Consider the following 25,652-nt stretch of genomic DNA (forward strand, 5'->3'; position numbering starts at 1 on the left):
ACAATGACTAACACACAGCAACTCTTTTTTGCCTGCAAAATAAGGTAATATTGTAGAGAAAAGTGATGAAAACCAAAATAGGCCACAGAGAATGTTCTACAAGTACATTCAATTGCCAGTAGTATTTTGTATTTGAGGTGTGACATCTTTTGTATTCACTGCCCTCAAAGAGCCCAACCAGTGATTAAAATTGCATATCACACACACACACACACACACACACACACATACAATTTTTCTGACTGTCCTTGTTTTCTAATACACTGCATAACTTGCCTGCTACATTGGTTATTTTTATTGCCCTTCTCCACCTATCTCCAGCATCCCTAAAGGAGCCAGCCTTTTCTGTTGCCATGGAAAACAGGGCCACTGATCTCACAGCAGGCATCTGAAGGAAAGTGAGCTTATAGGAAGTCTACTTTAAACAAATTCTAAACCCTTGGTCAATGTCCCTAATTTAAAGTAATCACCAGTGTTGTTTTGTTTATTTTTGCATAAATTAGATAGCAGAAGCCCAGAGTGAACAGTAGCTCACCTGTAAGGGCCTTTTATTCATTCTTTCCATTCTTTGACCACAGAATGAGCGCCAGTGGTCACAAACATGAACAGCAGTAGACAAAAATAAAATACCTTTTTGAAGGCATCAGAGAAAAGAACAAGAGCAGCTTAGATTCACTTGTAGTGAAAGGAAAGAATATTTTTACTTAAATAAATGAGAAGGTAAAAACAGCCTCAAATACAGAAAGAGATGAAAGTGAAAAATAAGAAGCAATAATAAATATTAAACATGAAATCCAGTGAATTAATTGGGCCAGGTACTCTTTCTTGGCATATCACTAATCCGTTTGAAAATTCATAGTCTCTAAATCCTTTTTTTTTTGAATGAGAAGCTGTTCATTTCTGAAATAGAATATTTTGAGCCAAATCTTATTTTTATGAATTATATCAAAATTTCGCATTTTTATGCAAATGCTAAGAAGTATTGGTGGCTGACATCTGCTGATCCTACACAGAATGAGCCCATTGGAAATGATTAATTTGTAACTTTACTGCCATCTGTTGGTTCTGACCAGAATTAAAGTTACCTCCAGAATGAAAAGAATTAAATTTTTCTTTACCAATGTTAATCCAATTTGCCCATTGGTAAACTACTGACAAGATTAGGAAATAAAGGATATTTTAGCAAATAATGCAATGAAATCAAAATATAAAGAGTAGTAACTCCAATCATTTTAGTACCTATAGATAGGCAACTAGAAAATGCAGTGATTTTGCTATAACAAATAGATGATCAAAATCTACTCGCTATACAACGCATGGATTATTCATCCTAATCCTGATTTTTCATGCATAGTTCATGAAGTATGGGGCCATTTCCCAATATTTAAGATCCTTTTAACTCCATTTCTTTGGTTTTCATTTTTTAATTAAGGAATTGTTTCATTTCTTCTTGACTGCCTACAACAGTAGTGACCTAAGACCATTCTCCCCTGTAACACACATAGTGCTTACTTCAAAATAAAATTAATTGATTGATTGCTGGGCCACTGCCAAGCCTCCACAATAGCAGAAACAAAGAACTCTTCTCCAGGGACAATCCTGCTATTGTGTGACCTATTGTGGGGCCACACAAAGGAAATCATGAGCAAGGAGTATACTGCAAAGGGTTCCCTAAGTTCTAGGTGCATTTGAGTGCCTTGGACACCTCCAAATGTCTTTTAATTGTATGAGTGTCCTCCTCATATATGGATGATCTGTCATATTGAAGTTCTCTTTACTATCACAAAAAAGAAACGCCGACTAAATGCCTCTTGATGTCTACTAGGATTATTCTCAAAAGAACATGCCTGTGAAAGCCATATTGTTAATACAGAAATAATTTACATATTCCTATACACCATCTTAGGTAGTATTTCAAAAGTCAGTACCTTATATGGTGTTTCCAAGAGCAGCCAATGCCACATGGAGTGGCAGTAGCCCTGCTCAAGTAGGGGAGTCTTGCTTTATGTTACTATGTGCATTTTCACTCCAGTAAATAAAGCAAAGGAGAAAGCAGGTGATAGTCTCTATATTTAATTGCTTCACAGTTTTCTTTTAACTGGTATGTCTCCAGTCCATTAGAATATTCTTCGAGTTGTCCCATTTCATCGTGAGATGCCATAATGATACTCAGTTTCAAGGCAAGGAAAGCCCACAAAAATCCCTCAACGTTATGAAAACATCCCTTTGCTATTTGAAACTGGAGATGAGACATGTGTGCTGCTCTACCCTTTGAAAAGCAAATCCTAACCCTCTGTCCTACCTGCATTTTACTTGTTGGTGAGTGCACACAGGCTGACTTCAAATAAGTATTCTAAAGCACATGATCGCTTATTTAAGGAAATCTTGTCCATAGACATAATCAATGAAAGATGCAAACTCACTTAAGTCAATGTATAGTTCAGACCCGGTGTCAAAGCTGTATTGTTACTGTCTTTGTCATGGCCTGGGGAGAGGGAGTTGCTTTCTTTTGTTTGATTATTTTTTTTTTTTTAAGGGAAAAGAAATCGTTTTCAGAGTTGCTATTCCCCTTGTCCCATAGTAAAGGAACCACGTCTTTATACTGACCCCTAGTGGCCATTCAGGAAAGGGGCATTGGGGGAGGGGCACAAAAGCGATGCATTTTAATGCAAAGCACACGTTTAACTTAACACACACTCCGGTGAGCTTAAAACCATATTTTTGAAACATTAGCAAACAATGGTCATCTGGAAAGCCTTTCATTTGTGAGGCTTTAAAGAGATTATTATTCTACCCCTAACTAGGTGTGTAACAGAAGTGGTATATGTGTTGTCCCCTTTGATAGTGCTGCCCTGTACCAAATGCACTTGGGTTGGGGACAGTGGCCAAATTGTCACCGTGATGAGTTGTCACATAGGATAAATACAAGATCCAAGATCAACTTACACTGCTAACAAATCTCACCGCTATCAGTTTTTTTTTTTTTCTGGATGTAAATGTTGTTCTTCATTCTTCTGTATACCAGAAGGGGATTGTTTGGTGCATAACTTTGTTATAGATGCAAACCACGAGTGTCTCTTGCAATATTAGCTGAACTCATTTGAGAAAGATTCCAACCAATTTATTTCTTATTAAAGATACATCGAAAAATTTAGTGGTATTACATACTTTAAGTGCACTGATGGCTCACACCTGTAATTCTAGCCACTCAGGAAGCAGAGATCTGAAGATAGTTGTTCAAGGTCAACCAAGGCAGGAAAGTCCAAGAGACTCTTATCTCCAAAAAAACACTCAAAGAAAAGGTGGAAGCAGTGCTGTGACTCAAGTAGTAGAACATTAGCATTGAGCAAAAGAAGTTCAGGAACAGTGCCCAGGCCCTGAGTTCAAGCCCTGGCAAAAAAAAAGAAAAGAAAAAGAAACAAATTCTAGCAATGTAGCAAAGACTGGAGAGGTTTTCATGGCAAACTTCTGAATGACTCCTGCATTCTGACTTCTCAAGTTCATTCAGTGGATACTTTTTAATCCCTGCTCCTCAGGCCATATTCTCGCCCTGAATTGTTATTGCATTGACTAGATCAAACTGGATAAAAATCATACCGGATTTGAAAAGCACGTTAGAATGAAAATCTGAATTTTGCAATAAAACCACTCAATTCCACATCCCCATTTGGCGTCTGCTGATGCCTAGCCGACCTTGACAAACTGTCTGAATTTGATTAGCTACCAGTTTTGTGAGGCTTAGTAAATCTCATAAAACGTTCAATTAGAAAATTATCCATGCTGCTTTTATTACCTACAGAACAGGGGCCGATATTTGCATAACACGATTTTAAAGTTGCTGGGACTCTCAGGTTTAATTTCCAGCACAACTGATTGTCAAAGGAAATTATCAAACCAGTTGGATATCTTTATATTAGCCTGATACACACACACACACACACACACACACACACACACACACACACACACATCCCCTCCCCCTATACCTGTTCTTTTTGGTGCTGGACTAAGGCTTGAATTCAGGCCTAGGTAGTATGCCTTAGCTCTTTCAAGTAAGACTGGGACACTACCAATTAAGCCACTAGTGGTTAATTGGAATAAAAAGTCTCATAGACTTTTTTTTGCCTGGGCTAGCTTTGAACCCCAATCCTCAGATCTCAGTCTTCTAAGCAGACAGGATTACAGGTGTAAGCCACTAGCACCTGCCTTTGACTCACACCTTTTTGATATCATACCTTTCCTCTGTTTTGGAGGGAGTTGTAGGATTTTTTTTTAATTCACTCAGGAATGATCCTTACTGTTCACTAATTACCTAGTAAATGGAAAGATGTGGATAGCATCCCGGAGGAAATGTTCTGGCTCCGCCCTGTTGGTGTCTAGCTGAAAGGTCATCTAAGAATGAAAACTTATACTTATGTTAATTGTGAAATATATTTTCCCCATGACCAGAAAAAAATCTTACCTGATGGTTCATGAATATTCAAGAATGATGGGGCAAGCATTGATATAACCTTAAATTCTACAGCAGCTGTGCACCGATGGCTCATGCCTAGAATCTTAGCTACTCAGGAGGTTGAGTTCTGAGGATTATGGTTCAAAGCCAGCCTGGGCAGAAAGGTCCCCCATGAAACAGTTAACTCTAGTTAACTACTCCAAAACCAGAAGAGGAACTGTGGCTCAAGTGGTAAAGTGCTAGCCTTGACCATTAAGAGGTTCAGAGACAGCATCCAGGCCTTGAGTTCAAGCCTCATGGCTGACAAAATAATAATATTACAGTAATCATTCTGGGAGTGGCCACAACTGATGGTTTGTCGTGTCCATTTTGCACAGGGGGAAACTGAGAGACACAGTCTGTATCAGACTTAAGATCCCAGAAGTAGGATGGACGCACACTGGGGCAGTCTGTTCTGCATATCTCCAGAGAGCTGGCTGGAGTGGATATTCCTCCTCCTCAGTCAGGTCTTATGTGTGTCCTGCTTGGTACTTTCCAAACTTAGAACTGCCCTACCCTTCCCTGCTAGACTCTTCCCTGCCAGAACCTTCCCTCTGCTTTCAGGACCTCTCAGGATGCTGCACATTGGCACATCAAGAGCTTTCTTCAGCTTCCCCTCCTGCTGCATTTTTTATTCCCTTAACCTCTCTCCACTTTTTCTTTCTATGTCAATGCTGGGATGTGAACTCAGGGCCTGGGCTTGTCCCAGAGCCTTTTCTGCTTAAGGCTAGTGCTCTAGCATTTGAACCAGGGCTCTACTTCTGTCTTTTTGCCTGGTAAGTTGAAAACAAGAGTCTCACAGACTTTCCTGCTTAGACTGGCTTTGAACCATAATCCTCAGATCTCAGCCTCCTCAAATTGCTAGGATTATAGGTGTCAGCCACCAGAGCCTTGCTCCCTTTGATCTTTCATTCCTTTCCTTGTGCTCTGTGACTTGGGGAGGGGAGATTTGCTAAAAAATGTTAAACTTTTCCATGGCTCAGTTGGTAGCATGCACAAGCCAATGAGCAAAAACAATAGAAATCAAGTTCAAATCACAGTTCCATACCTAAAAGAAAAAGAAAAGAAAAGAAAGAAATGTGAAAAAGGAAGGGATTCCAAGTCAGAACATTATGGTTTTAATCCTCTGTTGGTTGAGATGCTTCACAAGCAAGGATTTTTCTTCGTTTTCTCAGCTATGACACAGTGAAAGAAGTCTAGAATGTCCACTATATTTTATATATTGCAGCTATTACTCCTACACAATGTTCAAGGGTTACTCAGGGTGTAGGTTCTTTGCAATGACTTTTCTCATTTTTTTTCCAGTGGTGGGTTTCATCTCAGGGCCTGGGCACTGCCCCTGAGCTCTTTTTGCTTGAAGCTAGTGTCCTCTGGCTTTAAGCCACAGTTCCACTTCTGGTTTCCTGGTGGTTCATTGGAGATAAGAGTCTCACAGACTTTCCTGCCTGGGCTGGCTTTGACTCATGAATCTCAGAATTCAGCCTTCTGAGTAGCTAGGATTATAGACATGAGTCACTAGCGCCCGGCAGACTCTTCTCATTTTATAAAAAAATTCCACCTACGAGCTTGAGGTTCTTCTGTAACCATTTCACCACATTTAGGGGCTGCTTTCTGTGTGAGGCTCTGCTCTAGATGTAGGACACAGCAGGATTGGGGACAAGGTTCCAGGAAGCCACTGTCTTTCTCCCTGCTTATACTGGAGTAAGGGAAACAGCATTGTACCGATTGTTTCAAAAGGTATTTCCAAGCTAGGCACTGATGGCTCATACCTGTAATCTTTGCTACACTTTGGATATCGAGTTCTAAAGATCATGGTTCAAAGCCAGTCTGGGCATGAAATTCTTACCTCCAATTTTCCACCAGAAAACCAGAAATAGGGTTATGGCTCAAAGTAGTATAGCACTAGCCTTGAGCAAAAAAGCTCAGCGACAGCACCCAGACCCCGAGTTCAAGCCCCACAACCAACCAAAACAACAACAACAAAAATTCATTGATAGAAATGGCCTAACACCTTGAACCAGGACCATACATATCTTTTATAAGGGGGAAGGTGGCGTGCTAAATGAAGAGAGTAGTTCTTTCTGGATGACAGGTAGTTAATTACTGCCCGGTGTTCTAGATTATAATCCAAAGTACAGGTTGCAGGGAAATGGAGTCCTGTGAATTGATAGGCCAGTATGGGCTGTCACAAATTGGAAGAAAATTGCATTTAATGTTCCCTAGACATTGACTGATGACCTCCAAATCAGTAACAAAAGCACACAGACTATTATTGGTAGCCCAGGGTCAGCACACATCAGACTCTACAATTACATAGTTTCTTGTGAGACACCACGATGTCAGACCAGCTGTGACACCAGAGAACATTCTAGAAGTTTCAGAAACCATACCTACTGAGACTCACCAAGTATGATAAGAAACAATTTGACTTCACATATTTCTTAGTATTTGTTCTTTTTCATTTTGCTTATCTTGCTCTTGGATGCAAAATGCAAGTGTATCTTTAATGCTTACTTTAAACCTCTTCATTGTAAGCATTTGCCTGCAATCTATTGAGATTTTCTCCCTGTGCTGTAAAAGGCTCTTTTCACAGTATTTAAGGAGAGAAAATTCTCTTGGCTATTTTGTTTTGCTTTGTTTTTTTTAATCAATCCTAGAGTGTAGTCAATGTTTAGGGATGAATATTCTAGTATTTTCTAGCTGTGGGGCTGCAGGTGGGAAGGGGAAGAATTTGCCCACTGCATGGGAATCTGAACTTCATCAATTAAATGCACATACTTGTTTCTCGGATCATTACCTTGGTTGAAATGCAGGCTGGAACAAGTCAGGACTTCTGTTCTCCACCATGCTCAGCCTGGCTGTGATAATCGGGAGATAACTTGATAACTGGCTTATCAGAATGGCCAGCATCCACCATCGCCTGTGCAGACCACCTGTCAGTCTGCCATGCATAGGCCTGCCACCCTCAGTTCTCAGCCCAGGCTGCACATGTGCCGTTTCTGACCTACTCACGGCGTGTCTGCCATCAATATGTCTTCCTTGGTGTGACAGGACTCGGGGAGACATATGAAAAGTCATGCTGGTGCGAATGGTTGTAATCACTTGTTAACAAACAAGGCTCTTATTGCCAAAATCACCATCTGTTCCATCGGGTTCCACATATTACCCTGTATGTGGGCTCTGTTAAACAGATTTCCAAACTCCCAAGGTCACCCTGGATTCCCATAACCACAGAGGAGTTCAATATGAACCTCAAACCACCAAAAAGATTCAGTCCTAAGAGGAACCAAACTCTGTCATCTGGCCACATCCCCAGAAACAAACCAGAAATTGTCCCTCCCTGCTCAAAAATGACTGGGCTCCTATCATAGATTTTTTGTCTTTTTCTTTTGTTTGGCCATGGGGCTTGAACCCTGGGCTTGGGCACTGTCCCTGAGCTCTTCAGCTCAAGGCTACCTCCCTATGCCTTGAGCCACAGGGCCATTTCCTGTTTTCTTGTGGTTAATTGGAGATAAGAGTCTCACAAACGTTAGTGCCTGGGCAGATGTTGAACCATGATCCTCAGATCTCAGTCTCCTGAGTGGCTAGGATGACAGCGCCTGGCTCCTGTCATAGATGTTGTCTAATGCACCAAATTATATTACTTGAATATAATTCTTGGTACAAAGGAATGGGTGGCTGAGTCGAGCCCAGGGTGGACAAGATGGGAGGACAGATGGGAGGGCGAGGCAAAGGAAACATCTGTACAGACACTGGTGTGTGACAGCAAGCCACCAATAGACCCTCCATAGCACCTGCCTTGAGAATAGTCTTTCAATGTGTGGTTTGGAGAGTTCCATGACGGATCTAAGAGTCTTGTATTAAACCTACTGAGCTCATCAGATGCCCCTGTGTAAGATCTTTTTTAATAAAATTACCTTTTCTCTGATGGTGGGCATTTATGCCTACACAGCATATTACTAGCGTGGTTGAAGATACAAATTCAACTTTTAAAGTGGGGATTTTTATTAAATGTGTATTGCTTTCACACCCTTGCAATGCTAGACAAAAAAACATCCAAACCCAAATTGAAAGGCAGGGATCACCTATATTTATGTCAACCCGCAGGAGAGGGATGTAGGCTTGCACTCAAGAGGAGGCTAGGGTCAGGTGAGAGATTTTAGAAACAAAGGAGGAGGAAAGGAATTGAGAACCTGGCAGTTGCTTGGATGAATGTGACATGTCATATGTCACCTTTGTTTACACACATCTCATGACAGAAATGGATGTTTGCAAACATCCCCATATTGTGTGTGTGTGTGTGTGTGTGTGTGTGTGTGTGTATGTGTGTGTGTGTGTGTGTGTGTGTGTGTGTGTATGTGTGTGTGTGTGTGTGTGTGTTACTTTGGGCTTTTTAAAAAATATAAGCTTTTCCTCAAACTCCAAATGGATAGAGGCTAATGATAGTAAATATCAGAAAATATTTTTTATTATTGTGATGACAATATGGCCCCATAATTTTGGATTCTGTAAGAAAGCCGTTTTGTCTTCTGTCTCATTCATTTGGATAAGGCTGTATTAGTTAGGAAACCATCATTTAAAAAAAATGTGACAGCCTTCAGCACGTGTTCTTAACATCAGTGGAAAAGAAAACAATGTCTTGGGTTTGAAAGAAAATGAACACGTTTTTTCTAAGGTACAAATTCTGCACTCCATTTCTATAAATGAAATTCGTTTCTTTTCAGATAAGAATAGATTTCCCACCAGAATTAATTTCATTATTCCTTTTGGACTTAAGCAGAGAGCTGCACATAGCAAATGAGATGCGTTCAAACAACGCCGGCTTTTTCACCCAGCTGTGCCTGATGCTTTGTTTTCCTGCGCTGGTTTTTATGCTCAGTATAGTAAAAGCCATCTTCCACTGTGGGACTAGAATCCTTAGCTTTTTAAACAGCTAGAATTTTATGTACTTCCCTTTGAGTCTCTTTATAAAAAGCAGAGAGGAAAGATACATGGACCGGTGCAAAATATGACTTTGTGAAAGAAAGCTTGTCAGAGCAGAGACTGAGAGCTCAGACACACCTCTTGAAGGCTCCTGCGTCTCTATCTAGTTACTTAGTTACTTCACTTTCAAAAGAGAGCCTTTAAGAATTTGTTGGTAGACATTTAAGTATTTCTGGCTTTTATCATATATGCAATTGAAATCTCTCCTTTGTATGCTCTTTATTAACTCTCCAAGACGTTAAAAAAAGAAAACACTACTTCTCAAAGGAATCGTGCACGTTAGCCAATAGATGATGATATTAAACTTATATACACATACATATATTTAATTTGATTTGATGGACTGATTGGACTAAATACCTGAAAAGTAACTTAAGGGAATTATTTTCAAAAGAATATTAAGTATATATCAATTAGAAAATACACAGAGCTAAAAATTCCAGGGGCTATGGTTTAGAAGTAAAAAAAAATGTAAGCAAATATATGAGACATTTCTAACAGACAGAACAGGATCCCTATTTTTCTTACAAAACCAAATAAGCACATTGATCAGGAAAGAGAATTAGTTATAAAATTATCTCATGAATGTTTATCCCTATGAAGGGATATTAATTGCTAGTTCATGGCTTTTGTAATGGGATGCAGGGTCTTCTGCCATTTTTTTAAATTCAAGTTAGGGCTCTCTTCTCAAAGGAAGAAAAATGAGATGCCAGGAGAATGGTTAATGGAACACCAAGGACTAGGGAAAGCGTTAAGAATGGAACTTGGACATTGCTTTTGCCTTGGAAGTCAGTAAAGTACATTTGATACTTGAGTGATTTGCTTAACCCAGGGCCAGCCCCACCCTGGCTTAACACCCACCCTTCCCATCACCCACAGCTGTCACCACTCATGGCCTCCTGGACCAGTCCCAGTTGTTCTGTTTTCCCTCTGGGCCCATTTGCTCAAGATCCCAACCTCCTTTCAACCAGGCTACCAATGTCCCTACCCAGATGGACAATTGTCCTAACTTCTGTACTTGTGGTCCCCGGGCCGCCTTCACAATCATAAACTTAAGTGGTTGTACTTAAGTGCTTCAGGAGACATGGCCTAGCCAGCCGGCTGCACTTGACCCTTTCCGTTTAGGCTATTATCTATGATCCTGAATAAAATGTGTCCAATACAAACTTAAAAAGAGAGATTTGGGTTATTTCATTGTCCCGATAACTTGTATTAACATGATTTAAATGGATTTGGGGTACATAATTTGGTATCTTCCTCTAAACCAAGTAAATCTTGTTTAAGCTTTTCTTACTGTTTGGACATCTATTTAAAGTAACAGTAGATATTGAAGGACCTAATTAAATTATCACTGTGCATTCAAATAATTTCTTTAAAAAGTATTTTGTAAGCTTTACAAAGGATCAAAAAACAAGGACCACAGGACACATAGTGTGTTTTGAAAATGAGACGTAGGCATTCTAACTGTGAAAACCATGTTAAGATAATGGATAATTGTAGTTTTTGTAATGAGAAATAGAAAAATGGACTGAATGGGTGCATTACTAAAATTATCTGTATATCAGTCTTATCTTCCACGCTTAGTATGTAAAAGCAAGCTTTACGTACCCAATATTTTCCTTCCTTGCACAGTCATTGACGAATTCCTCCTGGTTCCCTCCTTCCTACTTAAGGTTTGATTTTTTTTCCCCAATAAAAATAATTTAATAGAGTTTCTTTGATTAGAAGTTCCCTATCACAAAAGGTACGTTTGCGTTCATTTATGGGCTGGGCTCAGTTGAGTGCAGCAAGGACAAGTGAAAGGCCATCTTCCCAGAGAAAGAACAAGTGAGATGCCAAGGAAAGCGTGAATGGAGCACCAAGCGCTAGAGAAAGGCTTCTTTCTTAAGTTGCTCTCTCATTCGGACATAAATTGGTGTCATTCTTTTCCTCCCCCAGGGCTACTGCAGAAGCCGAAGCCATCAATCCGTTAATCAACCTCTTGACGAGTAACCGAGAAGGCGCCATTGCCAACGCAGCCACAGTGTTAACCAACCTGGCGATCCAGGAGCCTCTGCGTGCCAACATCCAGGGCCAGGCCATCATGCAAGCCATCGTCGGTCCTCTGCAGTCCACCAACACGATTGTACAGAGCAAAGCCGCACTCATGGTGGCTGCCATCACCTGCGACGTCGAGGCTCGGATGATGGTGAGAGATGGACTAGGAGGGATGGAGTGGAGGCAGAGTTTGCTTGGGGCCCTGCGGTGCCTGTCTGGGTGCAGAGGCATCTTGTAATACTTGGGGCCCTGGACTGGAGACAACAACCTCATCTTTTCTTTTTATGTTCCTTCTGTCTCTTGTGACTTTTATCTCCTGTGCTTCCTTTCCTTGTTCCATTGATGTAGCTCACTTATAGACATCCATTCAAATAACTAAGACAGCCACTGGGATGATTCACCAACTGCTGTGTGTGGGGCACTGTACTAGACATTGGAAACCAGTACTTTTTTTTAAGTGCCATTTGGTGGGGGCCAGTGGTCCATATCTGTAATTCTAGCTATTGAGGAGACCTGAGACAAGGCCTGAAGATGATGAAATCCTGGCAAGAATCAAGGCCTAAAGATGATGAAATCCTGGCAAGTGCTTCTGAAGGTTCTTCTCCAAAGTCGTCTTCACTTCCACGGACACACCAGGCTCCTGTCTGAAATCCATGTTTTCCCTCTGAACTCCAATCCAAATAGAAATCTAAACAGTCAACCTAAAACATTTTTACATAGTTAAAAACCTTTTATTAAAAAGTGAGACTTAAAAAAAAACACATTCATTTTGATATCCCCACCCTGGAGCTAGAGATCTCACCCAGGGCCCTGCACATGCCAGGCAGGCACCCTCACACTAAACTACACCCTCAGTCCCTGGGCTTTAAGGAATGCCATCATATGTAGCTCAGAACAGCCTCAAACTCAAAACCCTTTTGCCTCAATTTTCCAAGTTACTGGTATTATAGGCGTGCACCACTGTCCTTAGCCGTACTGGATGCTGTTAACACATGGCATTTGGGCTTTTTGCTTTTAGTTAAAAAACAGCGGTGGATTGGAGCCCTTGGTACAGCTCCTGTACTCCAAGAAAGATGAAGTCCGGAAGAATGCCAGCTGGGCAGTGATGGTCTGTGCCAGTGATGAGCCAATGTCTGTTGAGCTATGCAAGCTCGGGTGAGTTGAGTGGATGCTGCTCACTTTCTGGCTCAAAGAGCAGATGGAGAGACACGGTCTTCAGGCCCTGGGAGGATTCCACTAACCAAGCTCTCGGTGGGTTAGAGCAAGACCTTCGCTATGAGCCACCAGGAGGTGGGGTGTCTTTTTTCTGTCCACTTGAGGGCGCCATCCCTGACCTTTACACAACCACCAATTACTGCCTTTTCTGCTTCCCTTGATAGAATGTTTCCCTTTTGCTTTCCTCTGCCTTCACCAAGCACCATCTGTTTCATCTTTCAGATGTAAGGCCTAAATAAAATGGGTGAGCCGAGACTATTGCCTCTATTTTTCTCCCCCACACAAACCTTTTCATTAGACTTCAGTATTTAACCTCCATCCAATCCTTCTTTGCTTACAACAGATGCGTGTAGCTGCCTTTAGCATAGCAGAAAACAGGGTTTTAAGGTTCCATAGGCAGTCTCACTCTATAAATTTCCAAGCCATCTTTTATGCTTTGGAAACAATACCCTGTTAGCTAAAATGCTGGATCCAATACTGTTCCTGCTTTAAATGAACAAGGACTTTTTCTTCTCTAGAGGTGTCTGTATTGGCCGGCTCTCTACTGCTGTAACAAATAGCTGAGATAAATTCACTCACATAGAGGAAAGCTTATTTCGGCTCCCAGTTTTAGCCTTTCAGATGGTAGTTAGTTGGCTAAGAGCAAAAGAAAGCATCGCACCAGTTAGAGGCTGACAGGTAAAGAATTTGGGAGCTGGGATCTCCATGTCACATCACGGGTATGCCCCCCGAATGATGCCACTTCCTCCCATTTTGCCATGCCTCTTGGTGGCTCTGTCACCTCCCAGCAGTGCCACAAACCAAGCTTCTAGCACATAGCCCTTGGATGAGCATTCAGCCAGACCATAGCAGTATTCTCCACGGCTGTTTGAATATGAATTACTGCCTGGCATAACGTTTTCAAGAAGGACGGATTTGTCTTCATAATTCTGTCAGGATTGCTTTTATCTAAAAGGGTGGGAGGGATGGGAGAGCTTTCTGTCTCAAGTCTTCATTCAGAGCCTAAGTATATAAATGGGAATTTGATGTTGGATTGCTTATAAAGAAAGGAAATAATGCTTTTTGCTTTTATTGACAGGGCCTTAGATATCCTTGAAGAAATTAATCTATCAATAAGTCGAAAAAATAAATTCAGTGAGGCAGCTTATAACAAACTGCTTAACAACAACCTTTCTCTGAAATACAGCCGGACAGGCTATTTGTCATCAAGTAACATAATTAGCGATGGGTTCTATGATTATGGTCGGGTAAGTGGCAGCACTTGTGTGCATCTTAGTGCGTTGGATACATTTTTTTTCCTTTAATCATGATGCTATTACATTGCCATTTATAAGCACCAAGTGTAATTTATATTTTTTACAGACGTGAAAAATGCCTTCTCTATAACACTGGTTGTTAGGTTTTTTTTTTTTTAGTTTTAATTAGAATTATGTTTGCTTGTACGTAAAAATCAGCTTGCAAACACCAATTACAAGTTTCAGATAATGAGAGCACACCGTGTGTGGTTCAGTTGTAGGTGTCTGCCTATCACCTTCAAGGTCCTGGGTTTGATTTCTAGTATCACACACAACATACAAAGATCTAAAAGGAGCCTTTTAAATTTGGAATTTTATTACTTCTAGGGTTTAGCAATAAGTATCACCTAATTAAAAATAAGTTATAATACTGGATTTTAAGATGTAGACAAATATACTAGATTTTCAAGTGCAGAAGAATATTAGCTCATTGATCTGATTATATTGCAAGGCAATATAGTGCAATTTACTATTATTGTTGAGAGAAACGGGAAGTGAAAAATGAGAAACCGGAAATAAAAATTTTAAATCTTTAGGAGTTTTTAATATAGCTTCTTAAGCTGGAATTTTCTATTAAAAAACAAGAGCAATTCTTTTTTCTAAAGGTGGGGTGGGGAGTTTATAAACTCCACAAATCCAATTCTGGGTAAACCCAGAACACAGATGGCTTGCAGTTTTCAAGATCTGAGATAGAGATAGGATTGTAGTTTGAGGCCAGTCCTGGCCCACACCTAAGAAAGTAAGGAAGCCCTATTTCGGGAAAAAGAAAAACTGCAGCACACCTGTAATAATAAAGCAGTGGTGCACAGCTATAATCCTTGCTACCCAAGAGATGGAGATACAAGGATCTTTATTCAAAGCTGGCCTAAGTAGAAAAATCTGAGTGACTTTGTCCACAATTAGCAAAAAGCTACAGGTGTGGCTCAAGTGATAGGGTATCTGGTGAGCAAGAAAGCTGATCAAGTAGAAAGCCCTTATTATTTTCTAGCCCCAACCCTGGAGTACCAGACCCTATCTGAAAAATCAAGAAGATTGGTGGTAGCAGCTCTTCTAAGGCCCTGAGTTCAAATCCTAGTAACATCAAAAATAATTTATTTTGAAGGGGGGAAATCAAGATGGAGTGAGGGGGGGAGGGAAATGGGGACCATGACATGAGAAAGGCTATCAAGGTTTGTGAAGTTATGCACCTTCTATCTGGTGAATATAATGTAACCCTTCTATTAATTATAACAAAAATATATGGAAAAAATAATTTATTTTTAGAGCCAGGCACAGATGCCTCACACATGTAATCCTAGCTATTCCAGAAGCTGAGATCTGAGGACTGGAGTTCAAAGCCAGCCCAGGCAGGAAAAGACCATGAGAATCTTATCTCCAATTAATTACCAGAAAACCGAAGTGGCACTGTAGCTCAAAGTGGTAGAGTGCTAGCCTTGAGCAGAACAGCATATATATATATATATATATATATAGTTTATATATATATATATATATATTCCCAGAGGAGAACAAAAAAGCCAATGATAGCAACTCTAAGAGAACCCCATCAGATACTTGCTGAGGCAGATCTAGAAGGGGAACACAAGGGTGGGCTGGGGGCAAAGCCATAAGCAAAATACTTTTTGATTGATTTGAGTCAAAGTAGAGGAGACAGGCCCAGACGCAGATTCCTGTAGCTGGGCAGAAGAATAACAGAATCTGCCTCCCTTTCAAAGGATACCTTTGCCTTGTTCTCAAAGGTAGCAAGACATGTGTCTTGGCTTAGAAAGGAATCTCACAGTCCTTTGATGGGAAAGATATCTTCGAAATTGATCTAGCAGCCCTCTTCTTCCTGGCTAGCTTTGTCTAGTCTATCTTTAGGCATCCTCATAACACTTAGTGGTTTCATGACTGTTACCTGGTGACAGTCAAGCGAGGTATACATATGGGTTTGCAAATTGAAATCCTTCAATTTGCTAATATGCAGCTGAGGCAGTAAATAAAGACGAGGAGCTGGAGGTTGTATTCTACAGAAAGATGAAAATGTCCTTTGTATTACATAGATATTATGCACAAAATGAGTTAAGGCTTATACACGTAACCCTAGCTGATCAGGAGGCTGACATCTGAGGAACTCAGATCACAGGTTTTTTGGTTTTTTTTTTTTTCTTTTACTCGATCATGGGGTATGAACTCTGGGTCTGGGTGCTGTCCCTGAGTGCTTCAGCTCAAGACTAGTGCCCTACCACTTGAGCCACAGTGTCACTTCTAGTTTTCTGGTGATTAATTAGAGATAAGAGTCTCACAGACTTTAGTCCTTGGGCTGGCTTTGAACCATGATCCTAGGATCTCAGCCTCCTACGTAGGATTACAGATGTGAGCCACTGGCACCCAGCTTCAAATCACAATTCTAAGCCAGCCTGGGTAGCAAAAGTCTATGACACTTTTATCATCTACCAAAAAAGCAAAAAAGCTAAGGGATAGCACTCAGGCCCTGGGTTCAAGCCCCAGAACTGGTACACACAAGAATTAAGACTCTTCAAATCTTCTATTGAAAATGTATTTTATCACAAATTCATATTCAACACATGACACATGCAGAGAAATTATTTTTGGGTTCTCAAAACTATCTTACAGAGCAATCCTAACACCAAACTTCTGCCACTGAAGGAGTTGTGCTTGCAAGAACCAAATGACCAACGTGCCGTCTTGTTAATCAACAGCAAATCTGATGTGTGAGTCTTTTGAGAGAATAAGAGGATGAAGAGGAAAGGACTTTTTTTTGTACATGTGTACATGTGTAAAGATAACTTGGTATTCTGTTTTTAAAATATTTTTTATTATATTTAATAAAAGGGTTACATGATATTTCCCAGATAGAAGGTGCATTAATTCACATACATTGATACCCTTCCACATGTCTTGGTTTGGTATTCTTTTTTTAATATTCACTACCACCATAAAGATAAATGCTGGTCCATAAACTCAAAGCCTACCAAGAAACAGTGCCGGATAATCTGATACCGTACCACAATGCCAGTCATTTTCCAGCAGGCTTCAAAAGTCCGGGCTCCTATCTTCAGATTAGGCAGGAGCAAATTAAGAGAAATTATGTTTACAAATCTCCAGGACTGTATGGCTAGAATATAATCACCTACCCAACATTTCTGTGAAATAAGTGAATACAGAGCATCCGTGGCTCATACCTGTGATCTTAGCTGCTCAGAGATTTTACCATCTCAGTTTGAAGCCAGTCCAGGCAGACAAATCTGAGAGACTCTTATCTCCAGTTAATTAGGAAAAATCAGGAACGGGAGGTGTGGCCCAAGTCGTAGAGGGCTGGTATTGAGTGAAAACGCCAACCAAGAGCACAAAACCCTGAGTTCAAACCCCAGGAGTGGCACAAAAAGAGAGAAAAATGAAAGCTTTGTCATTCTTTAAAATGGCTGTGTATTATGTATACAGATACACAGGACTGGTACAATATTGTTTTTCTCCTTTCTGGTTTTAAAATAGCATGTCACTTAAAAAGTCTCATCTAAGCAGAAAGTAATGTTTTGTAGGATAAAGCTAGTATGGCTGCATTTTAATCTATACAAAATTTCACATATGTGAACTTTTAGCTCTCCCCCTCCATCGATGGAAGATAAATCATCAGATGTTGGATATGGACGAAGCATTTCTTCCTCATCTTCTTTACGAAGAGCAAGTAAAGAAAAGACCAGGTAAGAGTATTTTTAAGAAAATGTTTTAAATCAAATGGATTTTCCCTGAAGCTGAGAGTGTAGCAAAAAACATTTTTTTTAGATTTTAGATCTTGTCATCATTTGCTTTTTTCAGGTACTGTTGCAAATATTTCTGGAAGAGAAGGCAGGAAATCTGGGTACTGTAGCATTACAGTGATGTCAAACCAGCAGCCTTAGTGCTCTGGTAAATTTAGTTTCTATGCCTGGCTCCCTCTGCTTCCTAAGACTGAAAAGAATTAAATCCTAATGGAAATTAAAAGGTGTTATGAATGATAAGATGTAACAAGTTCTGGTTTCCTGTGTGTTTGGAAGTGGTTATGGTTTCTTTTAAATGACTCTATCTATCCATGCATAGTTCTCGTTTTAGTACTGGAATTGGCTCCCCCTCAGAAGAGAAGTCAGAACCTGCTTCAGGACGAAATACTGTTGTCACCAAAAGTGGGGGCAAGGAAAAAGGAGCAAGGTATGGCACGCTGAATCCTTCTAGCCAAATCTAACTATCAAACCGGGCTGGTAACATGGCTTTTGTTTGGTGTGGTGGTGCTGGGCTGAACCACCCAAGTTTAGTCAGGTGTTCTACCACAGAGCATGGCAAATTCCCCAACTGCAAAACTGCCTGTCCCTCAGGCGGAAGGTTGAGGTGTAGCTCCATGGAGGAGAAAACGAGTTTTATCTGTGAACTTGCTGTGCTGAGTGAGGTATTACCCAGGGAGTCTTTGAAAGTACCTTTATTTTTGTCCCTGTGTTTCAAGTGTTCTGAGTGTTTCTTTTCACTCTGGATGGGTCACTGATCTCTCTAGTGGGTTTTTAAAAGGCTAATCAAGCTCATTTTTCATGAAGAAACATGGGTGAGTTGCCTAACTGAATTCCTGTTGACCCACTGGTCAGCTCGTTATTTCCTTAGGCATTCCCAATATGTCTTCTTCCTTCTAAAGTGTTTCCTCATAAAGACTTTTCCCAGCCCTGGAGCTATAACTAGCTACTCAGAAGGATGAGACCTGGAGAAAAATCCAGGCAGAAAAATCCAGGAAACTCCATCTCCAAAATAATCAACAAAAAAGCAAGTTTGGAAACCTAGTTGAAGTCGTAGAGTGTCAGCCAAGCAAGCAGGCTCAGCAAATGTGAAGCCCTAAGTTTAAACTCCAACACACACACACACACACACACACACACACACACACACACGCACATGCACACGCACGCCCACATTTTTTCTTATAAGAAATATCTTAGCTTGTTATCTGATATATTGTATATATGTTTATTTGGTTATTTGAAATAGGATAGGGAAGGGGGAAAATAAGATGAGGGGAAGGGAAATGGGGACCAAGACATGAAAAAGGATATGTATGTGAAGTCATGCATCTTCTATCTGGTGAATATAATGTAACCCTTCTATTAATTATAATACAAAAAGAAGTGTCGAAAAAAAGAAATGTCCTAGGGGTTGGACATATGGCTCAATTGGTAGAGTGAAAGTGTCAGGCCCTTAATTGAAAGGACCTCCAGGATATTGAGACAAAAGCCATATAACGAATGATTGTTGTCCTTAATGTACTATGTTGTCTCTCATCTCCTTTGCTGTCCCTTGGGTATCTCATATTGTTACAGTATCTCACTTTGTTATCTGATATATTGAATTTATTTGTATCTGGTTATCTGAAACTTGATAGGGAAGGGGGGAAAACCAATACGGGGAGTGGGTGGTGGGTGGGGGGAGGGAAATGGGTACCAAGACATGTGAAAGGGTATCAATGTATGTGAATTAATGCACCTTCTATCTGGCAAATATCATGTAACCCTTTTATTAATTACAATAAAAATATATTAAAAAAAAGAAAGTGTCAGGCCCTGAGTTTCAATCTCAGACAAAAAAAAGAAAGAAAGAAAGAAAGAAAAGAAAGAAAGAAGAAATACATTCTAGATCTATCCATGCACTATACCTTCTCCTTGGCATTTAGACTAGTGTTTATACACTTGAGTTGATCACACACATTTAAATACATCACATTTTGTTTCCTTTTTTATGTCTTCTTCCAGTATCCTCATCCTTGCAGTCCTTCAGATACTTATAACATACATTTTAATGTTTCTGCCCTTCAGATAATTTTGATCCATGTTTATTTTCAAAATGATTCCCCCCAAAGTCTCTTCTTACTCATATCTCGGCTCTTTTCATTTCTTCTCCCAAATCTTGAATAACTCCAAGTTTCTGTCACAAACAGGTGGGTGTCATCTCACAATCATATTTAAGTATCTCCTCCTCATCATTCCTGCATTGGTCTGACCCTACGATCAGAACCAAAAGTGGGTGATCCATGTCTGCTCCCAGAAACTCAAATGCCACGATGATACCCTGTATCAGGATAAAAGTGCTAAATATTTGGGCAAAGCAACAATCTCTTCTCATCATGAACTGGAGTGTTTATTTACTTGTCGCTAAGTACAAAGTGACAAAACTCTGCTGGCAGAATTGAAATATAGAGGTGAGACCTCGCTACACAAGCTGGCTGAACTAGAAGCTGTGGTGCCTATGTTCAGTGCCTAGAAACCCTGCTGTCACTTCGTAACTCCACCCATTTAAAGTCCCATCCTAGCCTGTACTGGAAACTTCTCCCATTAGGCCCAAGAACTAGAAGGTGTGTGACTATGTGTGGTTATGCTAGAGTCCGTTAAATCTCCCGGACTTCTGGGACCTCCGCCTCCACTTTAAGCAGTTGATTGGCCTAGTGGGTTCCAGCTTTAGAAACAAAACAAAACAAAAACGCATTGCAGCACTGTTTGGATCAGGCCCTGATGCACACAAACCACTGAACAGTTTGAGACCTGAGTGTTCACCTGTTCTCAGAGTCTCCATGTGGGCTACTTTGGGGGTGGAGCTCAGACAATGTGTGCACAGATCAGGCTTATGCCTAGGAAATCAAGAATACTTTTTCTGTCTTGCCTTTCAGAGTTTTGAAGCTTTCCTTTGAGTCCTCTAGCCAGAAACCTTCATTTAATCTGCTCTGCTACACTCTGTCATGGCTGGACCCATGTCTACAGCCAAGTGAGTGGAGGAGTGATTGACTGTAAAGCAGGCTTAGCTCTTAGGGGCTCCTGGTGTTTCCACTTCCTCTGTTGTTGCACACTTTCCTTTTCACTGCGGTGCACAAGTCTGGAGAAGAGGAAGACAAAATAGAATGGGGGCTTTGCCCCAGTCTCTTTCCTCATTCTCACAAGACCTCTCTTTGAGTGCCCTGTCTGTGCCAGGAATAGCTTTTAGTTACTGCAGTCAGTTAGAGCAGTCTAGCACAGGGAACAGTAGAAGGAATGAAAAGGATAAACTATCATTTCAGTAGTAACTCATAGTTTTATCTTTGCTGATCTTCCTATTTACTTTCCAGGGTTCCCAAATAGCTTTTATGTATTTCCTGTCCCATGTCCTGTTCGGGTACTCTCCAGTGCAATAATCATGCCAACAGGAGGCCTGGGTACTGTGCTTACCTCACATTTCTTGGAATAAAAAACTCATATTACTGGGTTTTTTTCTTGTTGTTGTTCAACTCATTAACTGATAAGGGAACCAATAAGGTGTTATTGTTGGTTCCAAGGATATTTGAGGCTCAAGATATTTATATATTCTATTGAGCAACATTGCGAAACAATTGCTGAATTATGTAGGAAACTGCATAACATTCTACAGAACAAAAAAAAACTACAAGCTTTGGCAGTATTTTTTCCATTGGACAAAAATTATTTTCATATTTACTAAACTTGTGGCTACCTGGTGGCTAGTAATTCTCTAAATCTAGAACTTTCCATCCATAACAAATAATATCTTTACTGCTGACTGTCTACTTTTGCTACATATATTTCAGCAAATACTTGGGTGAGTCTTTGCTATTCTATGGAAATATGACATTCTGGTTTTGTTTGATACTACATTAATTCATTTAAGAATAAATCCAGGTCACAGTTGGAAGCAGGTCTACTGCTTAGATTCTCTGAGGAGGCAAATGCTTTCTTTTTTATTTTTTTCCATCTCTGTAGATATTTACTGTATGTGTCAGCCATGTTGGTAGGCAATGTGTAGAAGTCTAATGCATGTATTTTGTAATAGCTATCAATTGCACCACAGTCTCTTCCAAATTACCTTCTCAGTATGATGGTAACTCAGTAAATGGACATTTCAAACCTGTGTGTCATTTCTCTAATGCTCAGAGCATAAATTAGCATTTGTGGATTTGATTCGCAGGAGATGTGATTCTAACTGTTGTAGTTGACTCTCAAAGGAAAGGCAGAGGGAAAAAGGAAGAGGAGAAAGTGAAAGAGGAGGAAGATGCCAATGCAGTCCCCAAACTGACTGGAGAAGGCAGTCCTGAAAAAGAATGGTACCCTCCCCACGACCCTGACTTCTGCGTGTATGTCTACGAGGTGACCAAGTCAATCCTGCCCATAACCAGTATCAAAGAACAGATCGAAGTGCTTGCCAAGTAAGTAGTCTCGGTAGACAAATAGCTTAAATGTCTTATGGTTTCATTTCAGTGGATTTGCTTTTTCTTGTAGCCTATGTTAAATAAACCCACCAACACAAAACCCAAGTTCACAGCATACTAGCCCTGACTAGCTGTGACTCAGAAATGAATTTAAATAGTTCTCGATTTCTGTTAGGACAAGATTCTATGAAGAACCCAAGGTAGAGCCTCGAGGACACTGTCACTTTCTTTAGCAAAACCATCCTAAGCATCTTTTGGTATGATGTTGGGTAGGAATCAGTGTTTGAAAATTAGATTATATCTTAGGTATCTGAAGACAAACGAATGCACCTGTTATCTTGAATGCCATTAACCACCATCTGCTTTTCTGTTACATTTGTGTCTGGTAGTTTGTTCTGCCTGTTGACTTGAAGTGAGGGGTAGGATTCTGAGGGTGAGGTGCTTTGGCAGAAGAGGACTATATGTAAGTCCAGCTTCCTTAGTGTGAATGTTGAGTCCCCTAAGGAAAAGCTGCTCCAGTGGCTGGGCAGCTGTGAGGAGTCAGAGACCCCGGGAGGTCAGCAGAGCCGCTGACTTGAACAACAGCTGTGGTCTCCAGGGGAGTTTGTATCCACTCCAAGGAGAAGTGAGTAGCGGTTGTCAAACGTGGTTGTGACAACCATGAGTATCACTGCCAGATCACTGACTCCTTGACAGCCAAGATGGAAAGAGAACAGATTTCTGGCACCCCACGTTGCCCTGATGTCCTTGAGAAGTGATGACGCAGAGAACTCTGACTCAGCTCCTCCAGACATTTCCCTCATCATTGGTTCCTTTTAACCTGAGACCACAAGTTCAAGTGCAGGCATCTGGCCCCAGCCCTGGGGTCTTGGCATTCACTGATGTCCTGTTGGCTCATGCTCCTACAGGGTACTGCTGAATTTCCTCCTCCTCCCATTTTCTTTGTTTCTTTACCATTGCTCTCCCTCCTATGGCAGATATACAATGATAAATTAAAGGAGATGCTTTCCTTTAGCTCACAATTTTTTCCTTTATTCAAAACATCCTGGCCTTAGATGACTGGATTTGTGGAGGTGTGTTTTTAGTTGACAGAATTTTTGAAAGTGTGTTCACTGACCTCTTGAGAGAATGCAGGCTATGACGAGGAAATCACAGTGTCTAATTTCATCATCACTACCCATCTGCTACTAATTTTCCCTCTTTGGTCTCCTCTTCTTTTCTCCCCTGATTTCAGTATTTCCTAAGGTCATGTCTTTTTCTAAATTAAAAACTTTCACCAAAGAAAAAATAAAATTACAAAACTAGAAAATATCAATGAATCTAATGGGGAATTTTCTATCTGTCTTTTTGAGTTTAAGTTACTTGAAAGAATGCCTTAGATCTCAATTAAAGCAAAGCTACTGCGTGATGGCTTTTGTCTGTAACCCTGGCTACTCAGGAGGCAGGAGGCTGAGATCTGAGGATTACAGTTCAAACCCAGCCCAGGCACTAAATTTCTTTAGACTCTTATCTCCAGTTAACCTGCGGAAAACTGGAAGTGGCACTGTGGCTCAAGGGGTAGGCCCAGCGTTCAAGCCCTATGACTGACAAAAAAAAAAAAAGAAAGCCAAGATGAAAGTGAAAGTGAGACTCAAGTAGTGCAGTGTAGCTTAGCAAATGCCAGTCTCTGAGTCCAAACCCCAATGCTACCAAAAAAAAAAAAAAAAAAAGAAAATCAAACAAAATTTTAAAATTCAAGAGTAAGATTAAAATGTAAAACTCAATGCACATGTGGTGTGGTATGTAATTGATGTAATTGTATCAAATTTTGGGAGATTATATTCATTTTCTTCTTTTCACTGCATGAAATTGCTAGAATTTCAGTTTATATATAGGTGATGGTTTACATACTGCATAGCCTAATATAATGTGCTTATTGTAAATATGTTCTTAGAGGAAAGGAACATTTTATGTGTATTTTTGTATATATAATGATGTTGAAACTCCATATTGATTTTTTTTGTATCGATACAATTGACACATAGGTATGTATCTGACAAAATGGGCGGTAGGATTCCAAGAGAAAGACTGAATGATTTCAGCTGGGAACTTCACATAAGTGAGCTGAAATTTCAACTTAAATCCAATGTGTTGCCAATTGGATATATCAAAAAAGGCACCTTCTATCATCGGGCTTTGCTTTTCAAGGTATTTAAGGGATTGGGTTTGGTTTTGGTTTTGTCTCATTGACATTAGGTTAAAATGTTTTATAGAACTATAGCAGAGTGAGCCACATGCAAACATTTAACTGGATAATATCAATCCTGACATCTAGACTTTCTTATATTTGACCTGTATGTGATCATATATGGCTAACACAGAACACAGTATCTGCCCAGAAAGCATCACTTCCTCCTGGATTCTCCCCAAGGACTGGTCCCCAAGGATAGAATCTTGGGGACCAGGGACTGGTCTTGTTCCCATCATAGTATTCCACATTTTCAGCTTCCTATCTAAGCATGTCATTGCATGAAATTTGTATTGCATGTTCATTCAAGGTGAGAATCCAGCCCAGGTCTTCCTTTATCTGCTCCCTTCTGACTCTCAGTTGTGGATCTCTTGTTTGTCCCACAGGCACTGGCTGATAAAATTGGTGTTGGCTGCTCTCTGGTTCGAGGGGAGTATGGCCGAGCATGGAATGAAGTGAAGCTGGTTAATGAGTCCCGGAAGGGGGTGACGGGGCTCCTCCCATACCCCGACCTTTATATTGTGGATCTCATGTTCCATCCAGGGGGTCTGATGAAGCAACAGAGCAGAGAAGCTGATATTTACCAATTTATATGAACTAGCTAAGCCCACACAAGAGTCACTTAAACAAAAATTGTGCTGTAGACATTTTTTTCCTATTAAGTTCACTGGTTGTTTGTAGTCTTTCAATAAAAGTATTGGGAAGGTTCTGTGTAGAAACTCAGATTGGACTGTGGTGTGTATTTGATTTCAGGATTGTGACAAGAGTTCAAGGTCAAAGCATCTTATACTCATATCCTTCACACAGGCTCTTATGGCCCTAACCCAGCCTCCTGGTTCCCAAGGACACATCTGTCACTTAGGAGTCATCCCTGATACCAGGAGGAGTTGACTGTGTACTTGTCACCATTTCTCTTCATGCATCAGGGACACTTGGTTAAATAAACATGGAAGTGTGTGTGTGTGTGTGTGTGTGTGTGTGTGTGTCCTGTTACTTTACTGCTTGAGCCATGTCTCTATTTCCAGCCTTTTGCTAGTTAATTGAAGATAGAGCCTCTAAGACTCTGAAGATGAAAGGCATGCATAAGTGTAGGAAAGAAAGTTCAAGGTCAGAAATGAATTTAGAATTCAGGAGGTATCCATTAGTATGGTGAAGAATGGGAACTAGAGGCATGGCTTGAGCAGTGAGCAGAAAAGGCTGGGA

The 25,652-nt window shown here is 40.5% G+C and overlaps 1 protein-coding gene across 1 annotated transcript in view; it reads left to right on the forward strand.

Moving 5' to 3' along the window:
* The window catches only part of Armc3 (armadillo repeat containing 3), a 63,584-nt gene extending 38,412 nt beyond the window's left edge, over window positions 1–25,172 (forward strand). Inside the window, exons 10-18 of the mRNA XM_090319020.1 lie at window positions 11,414–11,663; window positions 12,531–12,667; window positions 13,806–13,974; window positions 16,639–16,736; window positions 17,625–17,726; window positions 18,103–18,210; window positions 22,019–22,219; window positions 24,247–24,409; window positions 24,836–25,172. Coding sequence (XP_090175146.1) covers window positions 11,414–11,663; window positions 12,531–12,667; window positions 13,806–13,974; window positions 16,639–16,736; window positions 17,625–17,726; window positions 18,103–18,210; window positions 22,019–22,219; window positions 24,247–24,409; window positions 24,836–25,045 — 1,438 coding nt within the window. The 3' untranslated portion in view covers window positions 25,046–25,172. The remainder of the gene's footprint in view (window positions 1–11,413; window positions 11,664–12,530; window positions 12,668–13,805; window positions 13,975–16,638; window positions 16,737–17,624; window positions 17,727–18,102; window positions 18,211–22,018; window positions 22,220–24,246; window positions 24,410–24,835) is intronic.
* Window positions 25,173–25,652: the final 480 nt, after the last annotated feature.

Source organism: Megascapheus bottae, chromosome 26 (genome assembly GCF_031878675.1).
Source record: "Megascapheus bottae isolate mThoBot1 chromosome 26, mThoBot2.hap1, whole genome shotgun sequence".
Taxonomy (NCBI): Eukaryota; Metazoa; Chordata; class Mammalia; order Rodentia; family Geomyidae; genus Megascapheus; species Megascapheus bottae.